The sequence below is a fragment of the Cygnus olor genome, chromosome 2, assembly GCF_009769625.2.
Source record: "Cygnus olor isolate bCygOlo1 chromosome 2, bCygOlo1.pri.v2, whole genome shotgun sequence".
Classification (NCBI taxonomy): Eukaryota; Metazoa; Chordata; class Aves; order Anseriformes; family Anatidae; genus Cygnus; species Cygnus olor.
In genome coordinates, this window is record NC_049170.1 from 92,927,787 (window position 1) to 92,950,644 (window position 22,858).

A 22,858-nucleotide genomic window follows, 5' to 3' on the forward strand; every position below is an offset into this window, starting at 1 on the left:
TCTTTCAATTTTAAAACTTATTACATGCCTAATGAAGATAAGAATGTGAGATGGTCACCTAACTGCTTACCACAGTGAATCCTGTAAGGAAGTGTTTAAGTTACTCTTGAACTCTTCAATAGATAAGATTGATAATTCAGCATAAGCTGCAATACATTCAATGAAATTTTACCTAAGAAGTTTTTCTTCTGCTTTAACCACATACAAAACCCCATATTTGTTTTAAGCTAACAATTTCCACAACTAAAGTTAAGACATTTTGTTTAATATCTCTAAAGTCACACTACTTACACAGTTTTCAGTAACGTTCCAGCAACAAAAGATAACTCTCTCTTCCATATGTCAAGTCTTTTATTTGGAAATGGAATGCATAAAACAGTGAAAAAGGAAAGTCTCATTCATTTTAAAAATTTAAAATTTTATATTCTTTATGACTACTGTATGGAATATTCTGAGGTTATTGTCACCGGAAATGCAAGACAGAAGATCAATAAACTCACTGTATGTAAAGTTGCAAGAGCGATTTTTCAACAGCTATGTACAAAAATAAATGCTGAAACATCAGAAATACCTGAATATGGTATTCTGGACTTTTAAAAGCCACTTGAGAAAAGCCGATGACTTAATTGTTTTGAAATGGCACAAAAAAGGGAATGTGCTATATGCATCATTTGTATCAAGAAAAATTTTCACACATTTAATTACTATTATGAAATAGGAGTCCCAGAATAATTTGCTTAACAGCAAAGACCTTCTTCCAAACAAATCCAAAAAAAGATACAAGATGTAGCAAATACAACCCCAGCTTTGCATAGACTATTGCATGTTTAATGTTAACATCAACAGATCTACAGTCCTCCTTATTTACAATTAACGACGTAAAGAGACCTTAAGATAAACATGAGTTAAATACTCACTTCAAGACTCCCTTCCATTGCCAGCAGCAAGTAAGAAGGACTTCAGGATAAGACAGACTATAGTCTGGGACTTCTTGAAGTTAGGCGCATTTCCATATCTTTTTGGGACTCAAGTATTTGTATGTTCAGACTTCTTCAGCATCAAAACTGGATAAAATCTACTTCATAAAGTAGTTAAAGACTACAGGAATAGAACTGTGTTCTTTGAAGTTACTTAATTAATATTTTCAATCAATGGCAAATTGAAGCTAAATAGCCTTGCACAAATAGGGTGCAATTTAATGAAGAAGCTTAAAAATCATTAGGATTAATCTGCAAACTTATTGACCAAACCAAAACTAGAATTATGAACTAGAATCCTGCCTTTTGGATATCTCTTTTTTTTTTTTTTTGAATCACATTTTATTTGCTGTTGAAAGGAATGTATTACATATTTCACTCACTGTCATTAAGAAAAGTGCTTTTTACAAACAGAGCCATAGTTTCTAGATATATCTGTGCAGTTTAGTTTAACAATTCAACTTCAAACTGATTATTTGGACTAATTTGATATAAATAGATGAAAATACCTCCCTTAATGAACTGTTCTCATGGAATATGGGTTTTTAGTTGTTTGAAAGGAAGATATCTGTTCTTTACCAGGCTCTTTTCTTCTGCTTCCAGTTAGTTTGTTGAACTTGTATTGCATTTGAGAAAAGCCATTGCACCTAGATGATGTGTTTCATTGTATAAATAGAATAGAGAGAGAAGAGAAGGACCAAGGAATTACCCCACTTGAAGCCTGAAAGAATTGGCCTATTAGGTCAGTGGGATACCACATCATGAAGAATTTAAGATGTGTTAAGAGACTTTCCTAGCACATAATGATTTGCGTTACATGAATACCTGCTATGCCAAGAAATCATAAGGTTTGTCAACAACGCAGAAGGACTTAAATAAACTTGGATACACATTGAAAGAAATTATGTTATAGTTTTTTCACATCTTCATTCTGCTTAAGACAACTGATGCCCTCTGCCATGTTGTGGGCTAAGGACATGGCCACAATTTGAATTTTAACAATCCCATCTGTCTCATCCTTATTTCCAACAAAATTATCTTTAAGCTATGAACTTCAATCAAATGTCCACATATAACTTTTATAATAATCTCAAGGATTTCCATTCTCAAACTAGAAAGAATTGTAATTAGTGTACAGTCCAGTAATTATACACTTTATTTTTGACAGCTTCCAGTTTGGCAGTAGTGCTTGACTCTGCTGCAACACACTGGCTTGTTTTTTCACTTTTCGTAGTGGCATGGCACCACACTTCCACTTACCAAGTTGTCTTAAAAACACAGATTTGGATATTAATTACAATGGTCTAGACACTTAAGGTTTTTACTGAAGAGAAGATTAAATGCAGGAAGATTATCTAATGACATCTGGCAGACCGTGGACCTTGTGAGGACAAAACAGGATCTTCAAATAGGAGGATATCAAAACTAGATTTTGGCAATATAGAAGATGTATAGTCCATGTAGTTCTGTCATAAGCTTTAAAAATACTCTTATTAAATAAGTTTTTCCTTCCTTAGACCAGATAATACACGTAACCAGTAGGAGTCCAGGGGTCAGAATATTCTTCAATTCTTAATTATTCTCTATGAGCTTTTTTTTTTGGCTTTTCTTCATAAGATTCTCCATACTCATTCACTCTGCTCTTATCCACAGGATAAAGCCTGGCAGGAAAAAAAAGAAAGAAAAAAAAGATTAGCTACATATAATACTATCTGCTACCAGGAGGATATTTAAGCAGTTCTGTACTACTTAATTTTGAAAGGGACTTCCTTTCTTATTGTATTCTCTATTTCCATTTATGGCCTAAAAACACGACAGTCTTAAAAATTAGATACATTAGATACAGACACACAAACTTCTTCATACTAAGACTTAACCAGTTGTCTTGTAAAAAGGCCTCATGATTGCTTCCCTAAAGCTTGGCTGGAGTGTTAAGCAATCCAGGACACTTCTCCAACTTGAATCCAGGTTATAGTCCCTATCAGAAGTTGTCGTGCTTTTATTTTATTTTATTTTTTTTTTTTAGAAAAAATACCTTGGAAGGAGACCTATTTTACTACTTTTATGTGCAATCACATAAACCTAAAAGTGAAGTTCACATTTAGAATTCTGGTATAATGTGAACTTAGCTTAGAATTCTTGTTAGCTCAGAGAAATATTTGTTCTTGGGAACAAGAATACACTTTCTGTAGCTTAACTTATGAATAATATTTTAATGACTACTGCGTATAGCCTTCTTCCCCATATGAATTTACTTAAAGAATCAGAAACTTGCCAGATATTCAACTCACAAGAGAACCTGTTAACTTGTGTTTGGAAACTAGATAAAGAAGAAAACAAAGCAGGGCAATTCCTCACCAAAAAAACATCCTTCATTAGCATCTCGCAACTTGGGAAGCGTGCCTCAGATACAGAAGTAGACAAGTAGCCCCTCAGTGAGGATTAGAAGCCCAGAACTCCGAACCAGGTTTGTGAATACAATCTTAAGAATTGCTTTCCTCTGTCTTACTTCAGGTCTTCATTTCACAGGTTATTTATTTATTTTTACTTTTTTTTTCCTCCCAACTAGCAAACTATCTACTGCAAAGGAGGACTGCTGTTTTGGGGAGTAGGGGGGGAAAGGGGTAACAGAAAAGAATTCTAAGTTCTGTGAGGAGAGGAATTTCTTACTTGACTACATTCTCCGCATGCTAGAAAAGGTCCAGAAAATACCATCAGTTATGGGAAGATGCTTTTGCTCCTCTTATTTTATTGAGTATTCTTTTCAGGCTCCCTTGCTCTAACACTCCCATTTGCTTGTCATATGCTCAACTACCATTATCCAGACCATACTCTATACTAACAATTCTATCCCAAACTATTTTTTTAGTTCTTATACCATTAAGACTGTAACCACCTACAGTGTTGAAAAACCTCTTATGTATATTAAAGAAAGGCATACCATCTTTGGTAAAGATACACCAGGAACACAACATCATCTCTAAAGCACGCCAGCCTATGAGACGTTGGCATTGTGATGATAAAAGCAAATATATCATCAATAAAGGTGTTGAATGCCTACAAATAAAACAAAAGAACATTTTAATAGGCTCTGAAGAAATGAAATCATCTGTCATACAGTGATACAGGAAACAGGCTTCCTAGCGTTTTTCAGTAGGTACACAGACTATTTCATATTTATAAAGATATTTGAGGGTTTTGCTGGAAAACTAACTATTGCAAACTTTAAGTGCTTTCCTTTTATGAAGGCCATACTGTCATACCCAGAGCACACCGCTATTGTTACAAGTAAAAAGGAATTATGTCTACTTCAGGTAAGTGAGTGTACTACTAAGCGAAGGGAAAAATACGGATTCAACTCCAGTGAGATCTTTAAAAGAAACTGGCAAAAAGCCTTTATGCAAATGATTTAAGATTTACAAAATGTTATAGGTCACCTTCATTTTCTGTGGGGAAATTGAAATTTGGGTAAAAACTTATTCATTTTCTGTTCTTAAGAACATTAGCTTGGCAGCCTTGAGGAGATTTTAAAACATTTCCAGCGCTCTCCTGGAAGCTATCATCCACCCCTTACCTGAGACGTAATTTTCTACGCCATTTCCACTCAACTAGGCATACTCTAGGGTCTATTTCTGAAGCAATTATGAAATATTTTCTCACTGCTTTTTCCTGAGTGAGAAAGTTTAAATTCACAGCCATTTGCTGGGAAAGCAGTGCAGAGGCTCTGAGCATGCAAAGATGACAATATTTTGACAGAGAAGGTAAGTGAAATAAAGAGTAGGGCAACTCCTCTGGATTGGTTTCTAGTCTACAAGGAAGGCTAGAAGTCAGTTCTTACAGCGTACCAGTTCCAGTACTCATCAGATGGTGCAATAACCTGATCTAACTCATTAACAAACATTGGGAAAAAAAGTTCAGCAAAGAATATTCACTGTTAGGATAGCAAACAATCTCGTCACGAGTCAATCATAGGGCTTCTCCTTTCACTATTAGCAAGCTGTTACTTGGGCTTCACTGTACGTGAATCCATGCCACAAGAAGGGAAGAAAATCATGTATTCTCTAACCAGAAAAGGACTTGCTCCTGAAAACAAACTCATGTCTGTATGATGAAACAAAGCATCACTGGAACACTGGGGTGTTTGACAGGAAAAAGTTGTGATTAGTTACAACAGGAAAGTTGCCTCTGACAAGTCAAAACAAATTCATCAATCTAAAGTGATCAAAGAATACGGATGGCACTTCTCAAGCCTGTGCAAAGATTTATTGTGGAAAAAAAAAAAAAAACTTGGCAAGCTGGAAAAGTAGGCCTTTCCAAGTTAGTGATCCTACCATGATGAAAGGAAGAAAAAGCTAAAGCCATCCTCCTTCAGGCATTAGGCAGTCCACAAAAGCCACTGAAATTGAATACATCAAGGCAGCTCATCTAACAGTACTAAGTCTAGCTAGTTTTCTTTTGAGATTACTTCATTTAAAGGTACACGTCATTGAAGTATACAGGGCAAAAACGTAAAAGCTACAGAAAATGAAAATTTAGGAGGATTTTCATTTTTGCCAAAGTCTTAAAAAAAAAAGTCTGAATTAGGGAAAAAATCCTCTTATTTCAAAAACAGACAAAACAAAAACCCAAATAGAACAAAAACAAAACATCACCACCAAAAATCCCAGAAAAGACCTCAGACTATCCTTTCTAAAGGAAAGTGCGGAGAGCAAAGAACTTTAAATATCCACTAGGAAAAAGCAAATTACTCTCTCCAAAGCCCAAGAAGTTGAACATAATTGAAAACATCATACACTTTTTTCTACACACACAAAAGCTCTTGTTGTGGATGGCTTCTGGCACCTTTTAATGGGAACCATAAACACTCTGCAAGAAAAGGCTGTTCAGCAAGAACATTCTGCTTTGAAGGTGGTTGCCCATTGCTCGAACACTGTCCTTTTGTTACCTATTTAGCTGCTGATGTCTCTGCTCAGTTACTGTATTTTGTTGCCAACGCAGTATTGTGAAATTACTTCACTAATGTACCTTTTACTCCCCTTTATTAAGGGACATGCTAATTTGCCTAGTAACTGTCTAAAAAACTAGATGTTTATTTCCAGATTGAATACCATTTAGTTGCTATTTTGCTATCAGCTATATTTCAATCTGTTTTTCTTAAATGCCTCATTATTCCTTAAAAATACTACGGCATCAGAAATTTGGTCTATTGCTGTAGGCTCACAGAAATGGAAAAGCTATGAAAGGTACTTTGTTTTATTTCTTTTGCCTCAGATTATCTGTTCAGAACTGGACAGTGTCCAGAGCAGCTTTTAACACTTTCTTTTAAAGTACTTATGCTCTGGAGAATTGCAGTACATTGGCACAAATGTGTACTTTACTCCTGTCTCTGGTAGCTCCTGGAGCCTGCCAAAATAAGGTTTCTTAGTGGTCCTATTGGTTTGTTGAGAATTATGCTTTGTTGATATAACCCTTCTTTTGATGTAATAACGTATTAAACTGAGACAGGTGACAGCACAGAAAGCAGTATTACCTACATCCTAGATTGGATGAGATTCTCATTATATGGAAGTCATCATGTAGAACTGAAATTGTGTTTTTTTTATTTTTAAGGACAGTTGCAAAAAAACAGGCAGTTTAGTTCTTAATACAAGAAGAAAAGCACTCACAGCCTTAAGCTGTGTATTACTAAGCTGATCCACACAAAAAATATTTCCGAAGTGACAGCAATGGCCTTCGAATTAGAGCTCTACTTACTTTGTATGTGAAAGCCTTCCATGGTAAGTGTGCAACAGATTTCATCTAGGATCAGAAAAATATCAGTTAGTAATAAAGTCTGCACAGAGAGACTAGAAAAGTTGTCTTTTATTGCTTTTCAACCTCACCTTGTAATTTACAAACAGCTGGGGCAGCATAAAGAGGAATCCAAAAGCATACACTCCTAAAGATAAAATAAGGAAAATTTTATAGACATACGCATAACAGAAGTGCACCATGCAACTATACTTTCACAGTTAGAGATTTACACATAATCCTAAAAAGAAGATGCATCTAAATCCTTCTGTTTCGATTTTTCTTGGCTCTTCTCCCTTTCTCAATCACCATGATAATTTTGGAACCCACAGTCGAGTTATTGTTGTACTAGATTACACTGATCTAGCTGGTATCAGTGACTTCCTATTTTTGAGTCTTGTCCTCCATTTGAAGAAATACGAATAGTAAAGAAGAAAGAAGGGACTCACCGTTGACAAAGCTGTTAATCAACCAGGAATACCAGCTACAAACAAGAAAGGCAGCCCAGTTACTTTTTCACCTCAGCCAAAAATATATGCCTGTCATACGTCCTCTACATGGCAGTATGCTGACTACTCCAAGAAACGGCTACGTTGTGGATTACTTTATGCATAAACTAAATACTGCACTTCTCCCTTTGTTAGGGAGGGCTCCAGAGAAGCTGCTAACAGTTAAGAGGTGGATGATTATCAGTGCATCCAACAGTTCTGGAGAGCTTTATCAACTGCTTTTTATACTTTTTCAGAATGTTGTAAGACTTCTGCATGCAAATTGTCATCAGGTAATGTTGTGCACTGAATGCTGTCTCTATTGATAGCACCATATTCTAAATAAAGACATATGACATGTAAATAAAGACACACAACACTGTAAGGAATTAAATTTCTGACAACAAATATTGTTCAGTGCAAACCACTATAGCAAGCACTTAAATAATAATAAGAAAAAGAAGGCAAACGCAAGAAATCTACAATTTTCTCTCCTTAAATTTAACAACCCCTCCCCAGACATTCAACAAGGACAACCTTAGCTCCATTGTTAGTAGTGTTACAGATGGTCCAGATGGTCCAAATTCCCTACTTCTGCTTGCAATAGTAAGAACAGCTAATAATCGTGATGCTCAGATTATATTATTTAAAACAAAACTTGCACTGCTGCACTACTGACTTGTTAATAGTGACCTTACAGCCGTAGCAGCATTTCACTAACTCACAAGCATCTACAAAATACATCAGAAGATGCCTGGAAGATTAAAGGATAATCCACTGTTAAGATTATCTGTTCCATCACATTCCCTTACAAAGAGATTTAACAGTGATAAACATTCTATGACATGTTTTCACTTCAAGCTACAGCTCCCAGAACACCTGGCATATAGCGTTTTGCAGTACTGAATGAAATTAAGAATTTTGCAAGAGAATCAGAATTTTAAAATGCTGTATATTTGTCAACTTCTGAGACAAGAACCTCTTGAAAAAGCTATTTTTCTAATAGCCTGGATATTGCCCCAGTTTCTAGTACGAGTGCTACAGCCCATGTAGACAGCAACAGTTCTTTCTTGTTATTTTAAGGTACTGCACACTCTCCCTCTCATCTCTTCCGGGCCTAGAGACTCTGAAAAATATGCCTACACAGCCATCACCATGCTTTTGTTTGCAGGTTTGTTTTTTGAAACAAAGTTTCATGTGTGTAATTTACTTCATTTACTTGTCTGCATCTCTCCAATACAAAATGAACTAGCTATATTTTGAGTGAAAGTGGACAGGATTTTCACCTTTCCCTGAAATGTGGAATCTTTAGTATTGTACCACAGTAAGCTCATGTCTCTAAGGGAGCACAGGTTCCTTCTTTAAAAATGCTTTTGCTTTTTTACCATCCTAGCCAACATATTTAGGAACAGGGTCCCTTCCAACTCGGGATATTCTATTCTATGATAAGAATCCCTTGGTGAGAGCAAATAATTTTGGGACAGTTTTTGCTACTCTCCATTTTTGGAAAGGTTCAACCACTGTACACCTCTTCTCTCTCCTGTCATCTTATCTGTTCTTTGAACATGAATAGCAGCCTTCTTCTTCAGATAGCTTAATCTTGTATGCAAGTTATTGAATACTACAGTAATATCAGATTAGTTCTGAAAAAGCACAACATGTTTCATAGCTTGAAACAGTTTGTAGCTTACAGGATGTTAAAAGACAGATAGATTTTAAAGATTGAGATCCTATTGAATTTTTCAGTTCCTAGCTTAGAAATCACACAAACCGATTTCTGCATTCCATCATCTCCAATTAATTAATACAGAAAAAACGGGGAATGTTTCTATCCTGTTTAAGACTGTTTACAGATTTACAGTACCTTTTGTATTTGACATTCAGCAAGGAGTAACCTGCACCTCCAATACACAGTGGATAGAGCAAATATGACAAGTACTTCATAGCCTAATAGACAAAGCATATAGTTTGTTAGTTTACATTATAGATACGGTAGATCTCTCATGGCCTCAACTAGAGGCTACGTGTTTTTTTTTCCCTGAAAATCTTTTCATATTTTTAAATGTCTACTATTATTTTCAGCATGCTTCTGTTTCAAGAGATAGTGAAAATTCCAACGCTGAGCTCAGACCACCAAGGACTTTGGAGCATAAGCTGCAAGAAGAGGTATGAAGATCCGTGTAAGAGTAGCTTAACACCAGTATTGCTACCTATGTTCAACTCACTCCACCATCGTAAGTACAAATACTGATTTTCAAATTTGTAATGAAAATATAAAAATGGTAACCCTTTAAGATACTTCTCTTCAGTTAAGTCACTTACAATTCTATTTCTCAGAGAAATGTTTCAACCAGATATCTAGCTTCAAACTTCAAAATTTCTGGTCCTTGTTATGAATGCACCAATTCCTATATATGAACCATAGATCAAACTAATGTCATAACTTCCAAATCTTTCCAGTACAAAAAACAGATGGTGTTCCTTAAAACTGTGTAATTTCGACACTGAAGGCAAGGGATGCCACCCAGAGAGACCTGGACAGGCTTGAGAGGTGGGCCCGGGCAAACCTCATGAGGTTCAACAAGGCCAAGTGCAAGTCCCTGCATCTGGGCTGGGGCAATTCCAAGCACAAATACAGGCTGCGTGGAGAATGGATTGAGAGCAGCCCTGAGGAGAAGGGCCTGGGGGTGCTGGTTGATGAGAAGCTCAATGTGAGCTGGCAATGGGCGCTTACAGCCCAGAAAGCCAAACATACCCCGGGCTACACTGACCCCAGCTGGAGAACTGCATTCAGCTCTGGGACCCCCACCCAGCACAAGGAGGACATGGAAGTATTAGAACAAGTCCAGAGGAGGGCCACAAAGATGACTGAGGGGCTGGAGCACCTCACTTATGAAGGGAGGCTGAGGGAGTTGGGGTTGTTGTGCCTGGAGAAGAGAAGGCTCTGGGGAGACCTGATAGCAGCCTTCCAATACATAAAAGGGGTCTACAGGAAAGCTGGGGAGGGACTCCGTGTCAAGGAGTGTGGTGATATGACAAGGGGGAATGGCTTTAAACTAAAAGAGAGTAGGTTTAGATTAGACACTACAAAGAAATTCTTTCCTATGAGGGTGGTGAGGCACTGACACAGGTTGCCCAGAGAAGCTGTGGATGCCCCATCCCTGGAGGTGTTCAAGGCCAGGCTGGATGGGGCTTTGGGCAACCTGGTCTGGTGGGATGTGTCCCTGCCCATGGCAGGAGGGGGTGGAATTAGATGGTCTTTAAAGGTCCTTTCCAACCCAAACCATTCCATGATTCATCAGATAATTCTGCCACTTCTCTTTCTGATATCAATTGACCATGTTTTCTACTCCATCAAGATAAAAAACTAAAATATTATATATACACTTGATATGATTGGTCAAAACATGACTTCCCCAATCTCAAGGCAGGTCCACCTACAAACTGTTATTAAGTAACTACTGTGCAATTCTTTTTATAACAATAGGCCTACTTTCTGAATAATAGAAGACTTCAGACGTCACCAGGCAAAATGGCTAAACATAATTATTGAGAGGAACATAGAGACAGTTTTGGGGGATCAAAAAGCCTGACTATCACGAAGCTTGCAAGAAGTCCAGCAACTTAAAAATAACACACAGGAGGCCAAAAAGAACTGAAGAACAAATTTCCAATGCCTGTCTCCCCTCCATCTCCATTCATAAAGTTAATACATGATGTCAAACAGAACTCAAAAGTGTAGGGAATCCCAGTAAAACTAAACAGATTCTTCACATCTGTCTTCAAGACATATTTCTTCATATATGACATTTATGACATGATTAAATATTAATCTAAAAATAATAAAGATAAATCATAGTGAAGTGGTTTTTTTAATTATTATTATTATTTTTTTTTTTAGCCAAGGAGATCTGATGAATAACAAGCAAAATAAGTCAATCAGAAGACCAGATATATCGACTTTATAGATCAGAAGTCCCAGGATTCCTTCTTACCTGGGCATCATATTCTTCAGTTTTCTTTTCAGAGTCATTGTATGTACCAAACTGCAATACACATAAAACGTATAATTAAAGTCAGAGCTGGGGGAAAAAAGCATTTGCTGTTTGACTCCCTAAGTGGAGATTTAAATAGCAAACTGAACTGCTTAGACAGTCAAAGTAACAGGAATAGTTCAAAGATCTCATCAGTTCTTCTATATAACCGAGTCATTCAAACGTCCTATGCAGCCTGCTAAATACACGGTAGCCAAGAAGTTTAATATTTTTCTTCATATTTTACAACAAACATCCAGGTCTTTTTAGCTTAGGAAAATGGTGCTGAGACAGCTCATCTTTTCAGTTTTGCTTTTCAAAGCAAAACCAGAGTCAATATCATGAAGAATTTGGAAGTTAGAGGAAGCAATTATTAAAAGATACAATCATTTCATGCATGAAGACATCAGTTATGAATTATCTCGTCTTAAATTCCACCTTCAACTACCGATTTACTAATAGTCTCCTCAAAGGTTAATAAAGAATTAAACATTTTATTTTTTTAAAGCAGCATTTTGATCAGAATTACAAAGAGTCCAACAATACTGTTTTTGAAAACACTGTTCACCCCCTTTTAGGTAAAGGATCAACATTCAGCAAGTGCCAAGGTAGCTTGCAAAGTGCAACTACTGTGAAAATACGGCATCTTAAAAGAAAAACATCTGATGAATTGGTTTTTCTTATCCTGCAAGTTATTGTGTTTTGAGCATGCAGATGCTTTCAAATGTTAGTATGAGTGCTAACCAATTTCTCTTTCCAGACTGAAATAATAATGTTCTTAGCGACCTAGACAGGCAATTCAACAGTGTTCTTGTAGTCTTACAAAAAATGTCTAAGTCTTAAAAAGAACAAACACATTTCCTTGAACAGGAACAAGGAGCAACCAGAGCTATCAGCTGCTTACGATGTACAGATGTTAAGCAGCACAGAACTCTGTTCTTCTTACAAAGTAAACACTGCAGATTGTACAATTGTTTTTAATGTAAACAAACAAACAAAAAAAAGGAACTATAATCTGCATTAATTTCAATCCCTGCTGCCACAGCACGCCCTGTAGACAGTCTTTAGACTTAAACTATTACCCAGAAGATTTGTAAAAGACTGCTGTGTCCCCTGAACATGTCACAACATTCATTAGTTCCACAATGGAGAAGTTACGCCTACAGCTTCACGGAAAATTCAGTTCCTTAGTTCAAATCACAGTATCAGTTAAAGATTCCAACGCAGTGGTAGGAGCCCAGGTCTATCTGTCAAGATCTAGCAGGACAGACAGAGGAATTCTGAGATTTCTCAGATCACAAATACATACAAATTGCTGCTGCTTCTACAGAATTGATCGAAAAAATTCTTAAGTTTGAAACTATTCACCCAGTTTTTGTATTAAGCTATCCATAAAGAGAAGATTTACACTGGAACCTTAAACAGTTTTTTAAATCTTCACATCACTGAAAGCCAAGTTGCACAGTACAGCACTCTACAGTAGCTACTGTAAGAGGCAGAAATCTCAACAGTGGTAACTGTTAAACCAACAAAGTACCTGAATTTTGGGCCATATGCCTTGCCACTTGACTGTCATTTTCAAAGCCTTCTTCACTTTCCAGAGCTGTGATTAACAAAAACAAAATGTATACGTAAAGAATTACCCAAAGGAAATTCTTACGCAAGATTCATAAAATCAGAAACAAGACCCTAGAATATCTATTTTAAGCACCCTGTGTGTATAAAGCAGCAACAGCCCGATTGCAGCACTGTCTGCATGTCAATACAAACCACATGCTGTGTCACCAGATGAGTACAATATTGTGGAACTGCACTATTAAGTCCCCACATCAGCTGAGGTACTTTAAGTGAAACAACAGAGTCCTTCCACGACATCTGAACTGTGGTGCATTGGTGGGAGTCAGCTGCTCTCAGCATGTACCTTAGGGAAGGTGACTGGAGAACCCTCCAGTAACCACCCACCAAGTAATTTTTTACATAGCATCGCTGTTTATAGTTTTTGCAAAAGCTTATTTTGTTTTATACACTAATTTTTAAGGGTCACCTTGTGGCTTTGTATTCAACAATTTAATCGCTATCTAAAAATTCAGAACTGTTTTGTGTTCACAGGGGCTATCTGCAACTACAACAGATGTGTAGTCAAAAAGTCCACCTGAAAGCCCCATATACATTATTAAATACTGAGAAATACATAGATCTTCAAGCAGTATAGGTAGAGAGATCTCCCCTTCCTTACTGCTGACTTTGCCCCTCACTGCACGTAAGCAGGCTCCTAAGCAGCATCTGCAGCCCACTGACTGGACACAGCCTGCCAGAGTAATGAACACAGCCATCAGGCCCTCCCTCTTCCTCAAGCACCTCAGGCATGGCCAGGGAGAAAATTGCAGACCTGAGGCATTGTCTGATGGTACACGGCCTGCTCTTTGACAAATGGTTTTGTGGAAGGTTCCTGACACAACCTTTCACGTGTATAAACATGCCTGGTCACAAGTGATGCGTATCAGCTGATGTGACAGGAAGGAGCCTCAGCACAGCTCTGTGCTTGGTTTCCACCGTACCAGCTGGCCTGTCCCAGAAAAACCTGATACTCCCAGCTTAGTTGTTTGATAAAGGGACACTGACTTCTCTACCACTGAAAGCCACATGAACAATGCTGCTACAACACCGTACTACTGCAGTGTTTTAACACTAACTACTTTAGCATTCCTTTTCTACAACAAGCCATGAAATACTCTGCTAAACAATACTGGAAGACTCCAGGCACAGGTGGTGGATGTTACTGAGAATATTGCTACTTGGCTCTAGAGCTGTAACAACTCACCTCAATCACGGCACCAATGCCTGCTGGGATCAGTACCAATAAACTTGTCTGTTCATCCAAAAGGAAAAGAAATATTACTACAGTACTAAAGCATCGCCAAAGTACTAGATGGGGAGAAAAAAAAGGAGATTATTAATATTTAAATGAACAGTTGAGATGACAGATGACTGTTGGCCTATTTACTGTAATTCCGTCCTAAGCAGTTTAAGCATGAACTTCTATGGATACACATCTTGATACATCAAGGAGTCCTAGAAATAGACAGTGATCTATATATCCAGACAGATAAAATAAAGAGACAAATAAATACTGAATAAAAAAAAGAAATCTTTATCCCAAAAGACAGAAGGAAAATTGACAATTCAACCGTGTGTTTGTATTACTATGAACTAAGTTTATGAAAGCTGAAAGGCTGTGAGATAACGACAGTCTTTGAACCTCACACAACTAATTCGATGCTTGCAAATTTTAAGAACAGTATTTTAGGGTTATTTTTCAGGTTTTGCAAAATCCTGACAGCTTCTAAATGTCTACCAAGTAGTTCTGAGATTAGACTGAATAGGGACTGGGAAGAGGAAGAGCTACAACACATTCAAACATCAACAATTACGCTGCACTATTTCAGAGCAATTGCCTGTCAGTTTTCACTCAGGGCAAGAGAGACATACAGAAAGGTGACTAAAGTTTGCTAATGATAGAATGGAACCACCAATTACTGAAGACTGAAAGACCGACACTTTGATAGTAAGATTAGAAACCCCCTTGTCACTCAGTCTTTCCGAATTGACTTTACTCACTTATTTAACTGGCATTTAGAACTTAAATCTGAAATTCTCTGGTAGTTATCTACAAGGAACACACAGGACTTGCAGGACAAAATTACGTGACAGCACATTCTCTCCACCCACAGGATATTTCCCTTCTCCTCATTCTTTTCTTAAAGCATTTTTCTGTTCCTTCAGCAAGGGAAATAGGGTAACTGACTTAATTTTAAACTTATTCTCTATTGCAAGACAGTCAAACCTTGGAAGTGACAGAAGTAATACTTGAGCATCACACTAACAAAGTTGGAACCAACCTGCTAGCCATTGTCTTTTCACACATAGAACGAGTAAGAATAAAAACAGACAGTATATATTATACAGCACACACATACCACTTTGCATGCTGGGCCATACCTGCTTTTGTAGACATCCCAATCATGCTCCTCTTCTTCTTCCAATAACTGATGTCATTTTTGAATGCAAGGAAATCAAAGAGAAGCTGCAAATAGCAAGAAAAAATCTCATTTGCTGAAAACAGGCAGTAATAAAACTGTCAGCTGAACTGTTAAAAATGTTAATCTTAAAATTTAAGATAGCCCCACAAGAGAAATGATTAAATACTACAAATAAAAGCTAAAAAAGAAAAATTGTTTTAAAAGCCCAAAGCTCCAAAAGCACTGTAAAAAGACAGGAGGAAGTGCATGTACTGCTACTACTACAATGCTGCACCCTGTAAGGAAAGTTATCTGACAGAGTATGGACCACTGAGTGGTCCGTCCGTCCGTCAAATCCATGTCTGTCCAATTTAGAAACAAGGATATCGTGAGGGACAGTGTCAAATACTTTGCACAGATCTATTCACTGACTTAAAAAAAAAAAGGCATCACAGATTCAAGAAATTCTTGGGTCAGTGAACTTTAATGAAAAAGCTTTTTTTCTTTTAAACTGGGTAAATGGTACACAAAAAATTTCAGAAAAAAATTAGTCCCAAACTGCAGGTGTGTTACAATCTGATAACAGAGAAAAAAAAAGAATATGGCTGGGAAACGTATGACTTTCCAACCAAATTAATTTTATCTAATGGGAATATAAAGAAAAATAACATGCCCAGAAAATTCTCATCTCTCACAGACGACTGGAATTGTATTCCACATAACTGTAGATGACAAAAATGTTTAAAGTAAAACAATGAGGTCTAAAAAAATTGTTCACTGTAACAAAGAGTCACATTAAACCAACACACCCACAATGCCAATGGCAAGGGACACAGCAAGAAGAAACAACCATGCCCATAACCACAAGTTCCATGATTTACAGCAGTAAATTTGTGAAGTAATTTAGCTTGACTGATCTAAATTTCTGCTGGGGTTAGAAGTCAGAGATTCAAACCCTACTACTGGTGCTGCATCTATGCAGCTGCAGAGGTACATCTTGTGAGAGCTCTGCAGAAAGCTTGAACCACCGTTAACAGGTGATTAATTCTTAGGTCTCCGGTTGAACTCTGACTAAAAGAAGTGATAATAAACTTAAATGTTTTATATTTCAGTCAAGACTGTTAGTTTATACCTAGTTATCTCATATTCCTATCTTCTATGAGATTTTTGTATTACTGGAAATAACAGCTGACTTGCACCAGACACCACTTCTATTGCTCTATTGAAATTACAACTCTTAAGAACAGTTCTCAATAAATGAAAGAGCTGAAGTTCAAACACCCTCTTTTTTTTCTTATATGCTATAATATCTAAAATCCCAAGTTTTTCCACTTACATGGAATGCTGCTACGAAAAATGTCAAAGCCAGAAAGTAGAGGTTAGTATCAACAAAAATTCCTTTTACTTCATCTGCATCCTTTTCTGAAAACCCTAAGAGAAAGAACAAGTAATTATACAAGAAGTAGTAGACAGTTAATTGCTGTTAGGTCCAGTATGAAAGGAATCTTATTTCAACCTGCATGTGGTTTTGGTAAGAAAACATAAATCCAGAACAAGATGGCAGCTTTACTGGTAGAACCCGATCTACATATATTTTGGCTAGTTATTTGGGTAGCCTTAAACAAAACCATCATTTACAAGCATACTGGTGTTCTCTTAACACGTTGTACAAATACAGCCTAGGCTGAACAGAGACACAAATGGCAAGACACAGGAGGTCATTCTAGCCCAAGTAAGAAGAATAAGGATTACTCAACTTTCACTCTGAACTCTTATAAGTTATGCAAGAAAAGTGAGCTTCACAATAAAGACTGAAAAATGTAAAAAGGAGTACACTGTGGAAGACAACAAAGGTCAGTGAAAAACTTGGCCATATATGCGGCATTACAGACCCCAGAGAATGGATTAGGCATCAGCTCTTTTGCTGGCCCTCACTGAATTAACTTGGCAGCTTCTCATTGATAAATGGTAAAAGGAAAAGCATCCTGCAGAAATCACAACCTGTAAGCTGCGTACATATTCTTTACCATCTTATCACATCAAAAAAGGAGGAATGTTGCCATCTTGTTACTTATTGGATGACCGCTAATTCAAAGAGTTAGAGCTGTCTGTGATAAATATGGTTGCCAGTATGAAGGACTGCATTTTCCAAATGATACAGTATGCTTTTGATCTCTTTCTGTCAGCATTAAGATAGATCACAGAACAGCTCTTGTGGCCAGCATCAGATTGTCAAGTTCCTGAAATCCAGTTTGATCCCATGAGGGTCTTCTATTCCAATTATACCCTCCAGTCAGTTGCTGTGTTTGTCCAAGTTTCTTTTTCAGACCATAACGTAATGCTTTTTTGACATTTGAATAGTTTGCTTGAGTTATGACACTGTTGAGTTCAGCACCAATTTATTTTAACTTGTCACATCAGCTGTCCTCACAGCTTACCTATTTTTGGAATTTTGGATTTTGAATCAGAACATGTGTATGATATATATGACTGAATCAGAACACGTGTACGTGTATATATAATATGTGTATCTATCTTTTTTTTTCAGGAATCAATGCAATGAATGTCATCCATTGTAAAATACTAACTCAGATCATAATGATTAACCAACTCCTCACTCTTACTAAAATGACTAAACTTTGGTGAACAAGAACATTGAGTAGTACAGATGCAGCAACACCCCTGTGTACATCACCTGGGAAACCAGCAAAATACCACACCTACCTGAATTATATACAAAAAGATGAATTGCAAAGGATTTAAGAATCACTAAACTAATCCAGCATGGAAGCTTATAAGATCTCTTAGCCTGAAAAAAAAAGTTCAAATTGCTGTCTAAAGAACTTAAAAAGAGATGATCAGGAAGAGCCCTACCATTTGCATACATCAACACCAGTTCGGTTTTCAGTTTTGATACAGTTCTTTACCCTAGCCTAAAGAAGCCAACTAGAGTCTAGTGAGAGAAAACTAAATCAGCGAAAATGACCTTGAAAATAAGATGTAGATTTTTAAGGAGGATGATTAGACTCCTAAAGGTCTGCATCAGTGGAACAGATATTTAAAGGCAGTAAAAGCTTGGCTACACCATCACTGACACAGAGTGTAAGAACTGCACAGTGAAAGTGTACGCTTACTCCAGTAACTGGAAGCTGAAACAATCTCTCTCTCTAGGTCTTTCCTTCATCTCTTTTTAGGAGTTTTGTTTTATTTTAATTCAGCACAGATGCCCATTATGATCAAAGTTGAGCTAACCAAATAAAATCAAAATGCAGTAAAAATTGTCCAACCAATTCACTTGTCAAAAAATCTAAAAAAATCCCCAACACTATCCAAATCCAAGCCATTCCATTTAAGCCAAATACAGAATTTAACAGTTTAGCCTCCAGTTTATCTGAATTATCCTATATATTTGTAACTGAGGTACCTGACCTGAGCCAAAGTGAGAGGAAAGCCAGTTCTGAAGTGTCAGAAGTAGTATGATTGGAACCAAGATTCTTTCCTTACACTCAGCTTGAGCCCAAAGTCTTTGCTATTCCTGGCTGTATTTCACCACAGGTATATGGCCAGAGTGATGGGCTATATATAGCTAATATAAAAGCTTATATAACTCTGATACAGCTTTTCTGTTCCATGGATGATAGGGGAAACCTGTGGGTGAAATATTCTCCTCTATTTTGACCTGTTATGCTTTCACAGTAGTACTATCCAAATAAAATTGAAAGTTAATACTTAAAAAAAAGTTAATTAACTTCTGCACTCGTTTCCTACCATGTCAACACTTTATTTCCAACCTTACCTTATTAAGGTAAAGCAATTTAAGTTTTGTAGTGCTAAATATTTTCACCAGCTAACCAAAAAACAGGCACAATTAAATGTCACCTGTATATTTACAAGAAAAAAAGGTATTTTTTTTGATACGTAAACTCATTAAAGATGAAAACATACCAAACTGTTGGAGGGAGTACACAGCATCCTGCATGTGGATCCAAAATCGGAGTTTTCCAAGAGATATTTTGTCATATGACACTGTAAGAGGTAGCTCCGTTGTGGAACGATTTATAACCTGAATTTCAAAAAGAAATAGTTTATTTTTAATAGAAGAATCTTGCGACAATTATTTCCATTCATTCTTTCACACAATTTAAGAGGTTGACCTCTTTAAGGCTTGAAATCTTTGCTTTTATTTTTTTTCCAAGAGGCGCTAAATCAAGTTTGTTCTATTCAAGATCTTACAGCAACCTCACTGTTACTGTGTACAAAAGCCCTTGAGAAGCTTACATCAAGTTCCCTCTGCTGGTCTCAGCTAAAGTGGGAAAAGTGTGCTTAAGGTAGTTTTCCATTCTGATAGTTCTTCTCTGGATGTATATGATAAGATTATGATAAGGTAGAAGACAAGACAAGCAAAACATCTTCTGAAGGCCCCAGTCACACCTTTACTAAATTTACTAATTTGTGGCTGTTTTTGAGAGAAGAGATTTGAGAGAAGAGATTTTGAGATTATAACAATTCATACAAAAACAAAAGATGGTGAAGCAAGATGTTGCTGCCTGCTCAGAATGCTGAAAACACCACAGCTAAAGCTAAGCAGGATGCCCTGTGTGTAAAACATGACATACAGGGTGTCACAAGTAAGTTTAACCTAATTCTCCTGTCTCATCTACCTTTTAATTACAATGAGAACTATCTGGGGACTCCTTAAGTTGAAAAAAAAGTCTTAAATTGCCACAGCTCCTTTTGTATGACAGTTGACTGTCTCTGAAATAGTTTTAAAACAAAAGAGAAAAATATTGTCCTTAGAGATGTTAGAATTCTCCACAGCTTAGGCACAAGATCACACAGTATGTGTTAAACTTTCAAGGGTAGTTTAAGACTACAGATAGGCAGGCACTCTGAATGGTAACAGTTCAAGATGCTAATTACTACTCAATCATAATTCCCATTTCAGAATTGTTACTCTACACTGCGTATGTTTCTACAGTAATCACTTAGCTGATGCTTATCAGAGATGAATGGGCTTCTTCTGATCCTAATGTTACTGAAAATGCTTTCAGCCTCCCCATACATCAGAGTCAGATGTGAATCGGGGATTTTGTTCACTCTCCCATTCCATTCCCTCTTTCCTCCAGTATGTACAAATGATTCTTAATCTCATGACCCTATGGGGGGGGCGGGGGCAGAACACAAATGTATGTGAGGGAAAGAAATGGAAGTTGTGAGAGTTTTATAAATCCAGCAGAAAGAAAACTGTCAGGCATCTCCAAACAGTCTGAAGAAAAACAGAATGAAAACAACTAGGTTAGAGCTGAAGGTTGAAGGTGCTAGCAAGATTCTAATGCTCTTTATCAAAAGCTACGTGCAGGTCTTCCAGGCTTCTCCTTTTTAAAGGATGCCTGTAATCCCTCCATTCTCATTCCAATTTCTCAGCCCATCAAAGTTAACATCAACATGTCTGGCAGAAAATGGAAAGAAATTTTATCTATTCAGGACAGACAGAACACACAAATTTTGCAAATACATAGGCAAGTAACATTCTGTGCGCACAATGCACTACTAAGGAGATAGGAGTTGTGCAGGGAGACAACTAGATTGCCATGCAAGACAGAAATTCTTGAACACCAAAAGCAAATTAAATGAATTTGTCAAGATCAGAAGAATGAACTCTTTCTTAAGGAACAATTACAAGCCTACAAGTGTTGCCTCAACCTAGTCGAGGTGCGTGAGGCTTGCTAAGCTTTTGAAAACTAGGAAGTTTTCAATCCTCTGCAATACAACCTGTTCTTGGAATAAGGCCTCAGAACATCACATATTACTTCTAGCATTCTATCAGTGCTACAAAGCAGTGTGTAAACAGAGCAAACAAGTTCTGCAGTATGAATTTTAATGCATTCCCTTTACTACTTCAGAATCCTGTGTAATCCCCAAACCCACAGTACCGGGAAGAATGTGTAAGAACACAGCATCACAGAATATCCCGAGTAGGAAGGGACCCACAAGGATCACTGACTAACTGCTGGCTCTGCACAGGACTACCCATAATGTAAACCATGTATCTAAGGGCATCGTTCAAATGCTTCTTGAACTCCAGCAGGCTCAGTGCCAGGACCATGTCCCTGGAGAGCCTGTCCCAGTGCCCGACCACCCTCTCGGTGAAGAACCTTTTCCTAACAACCAGCCTGACCCCCCTGGGGCGACTATCTGCATGGACTCTTAGTGCGATGAAGTAAGCGTCTTCATTGCAACCTGGCTACATTCTTTTTATACACTTTCCTTCCAGATGTTTTCCTTCAAAAACCTTCCAACCCCTCTTTACAGTCCTTTGGTCCCTTTGTCTTGTCACCTGCTGATCTTTGTCTTGATGTATCTCTTGGGCTGTTATGTACCTTTTCGCAACCCCCTGATCCCATGCCTGGTTCTGGTAACTGCTCTGTTACTTTTCTTTTCCCCTGGGCCTTGTAGCGGTCTTTGCTCTTATCTCGTTATTTATCTATGCCTCAGGCTCCATGGTGACTCTCATCCTCCACACCTCTTGTCTTCCAGAATTCCCTTCTTTGACTCTCACGTGGCCACAAGTCCTTCATCTATGTACACTGTTAATTAAACCTACTTTGTCTATAAGATTACAGATCTCACACCTCCCTCCCCTGTCCCAGCTCCATGCCATTCCCTCGGGTCCTGTCGCTGTCCCCAGAGAGCAGAGCTCAGCACCTGCCCCTCCGCTCCCCTCGTGAGGGAGCTGCAGGCCGCCATGAGGCCTCCCCTCAGCCTGCTCTGCTCCGTGATGAACAAACCAAGGGATCTCAGCTGCTCCTCAAACATCTTGTCCTCTAGACCCTTCACCATCTTTGTAGCCCTCCTTTGGATGCTCTCTAATAGTTTCATGTCCTTCATATATTGGGGCACCCAAAACTGTCCACAGAACTCGATGTGAGGCTGCACCAGTGCAGAGCAGAGTGGGACTATCCCTTCCCCTGACTGGCTGGCAGCGCTGTGCCTGAGGCACCCCAGGACTAAACCTGGCCCTTTGGGCTGCCATGGCACACTGCTGGCTCGTGTTCAACTTGCCATCGACCAGAACCCCAGATCCCTCTCCACAGGGCTGCTCTCCAGCCTCTTGTCCCCCAGTCCGTATGTACAGCCAGGGTTGCTCCATCCCAGGTGCAGAAACTGGCACTTGCTCCTGTTAAATTTCATGCTGCTGCTGATTGCCCAGCCCTCTAGTTCGTCACGATTTCTCTGTAAGGCCCCTCTACCCACAAGGGAATTAACAGTTCCTCCTAATTTAGTACCACCTGCAATCTTCCTTAGTACATATTTGAGTCCTGCATCCAGGTTGTTTATAAAAACAGTGAAGAGAACTGGCCCTAAAATGGATCCCTGAGGAACCTCGCTAGTGACTGGCTGCCAGCCTGGTGTAACCCCAGTTAGTAAAACCTTCTGAGCCTGACCCATCAGCCCACTGTTCACTCACTGCATTATGTAGTAGTCAACATGAGAAACACAGTCATCATACTGTATTAAATTCTAGTACTTCTAAGACCTACAGCTGGGTG

The 22,858-nt window shown here is 38.0% G+C and overlaps 1 protein-coding gene across 2 annotated transcripts in view; it reads right to left on the reverse strand.

Annotated features, from left to right (window-relative positions):
- Positions 1-336: 336 nt before the first annotated feature.
- CLPTM1L (CLPTM1 like) overlaps positions 337-22,858 on the reverse strand; it is a 30,304-nt gene continuing 7,782 nt past the window's right edge. Inside the window, exons 6-17 of one of the 2 annotated variants that reach the window (XM_040549073.1) lie at positions 19,254-19,371; positions 16,645-16,739; positions 15,289-15,373; positions 14,111-14,214; positions 12,827-12,892; positions 11,251-11,301; positions 9,120-9,202; positions 7,217-7,251; positions 6,860-6,915; positions 6,732-6,776; positions 3,919-4,034; positions 337-2,638 (exon numbers count right to left, since the gene is read on the reverse strand). In XM_040549073.1, coding sequence (XP_040405007.1) covers positions 2,554-2,638; positions 3,919-4,034; positions 6,732-6,776; positions 6,860-6,915; positions 7,217-7,251; positions 9,120-9,202; positions 11,251-11,301; positions 12,827-12,892; positions 14,111-14,214; positions 15,289-15,373; positions 16,645-16,739; positions 19,254-19,371 — 939 coding nt within the window. In that variant the 3' untranslated portion in view covers positions 337-2,553. The remainder of the gene's footprint in view (positions 2,639-3,918; positions 4,035-6,731; positions 6,777-6,859; positions 6,916-7,216; positions 7,252-9,119; positions 9,203-11,250; positions 11,302-12,826; positions 12,893-14,110; positions 14,215-15,288; positions 15,374-16,644; positions 16,740-19,253; positions 19,372-22,858) is intronic. The other variant, XR_005817387.1, reaches the window with a different exon arrangement.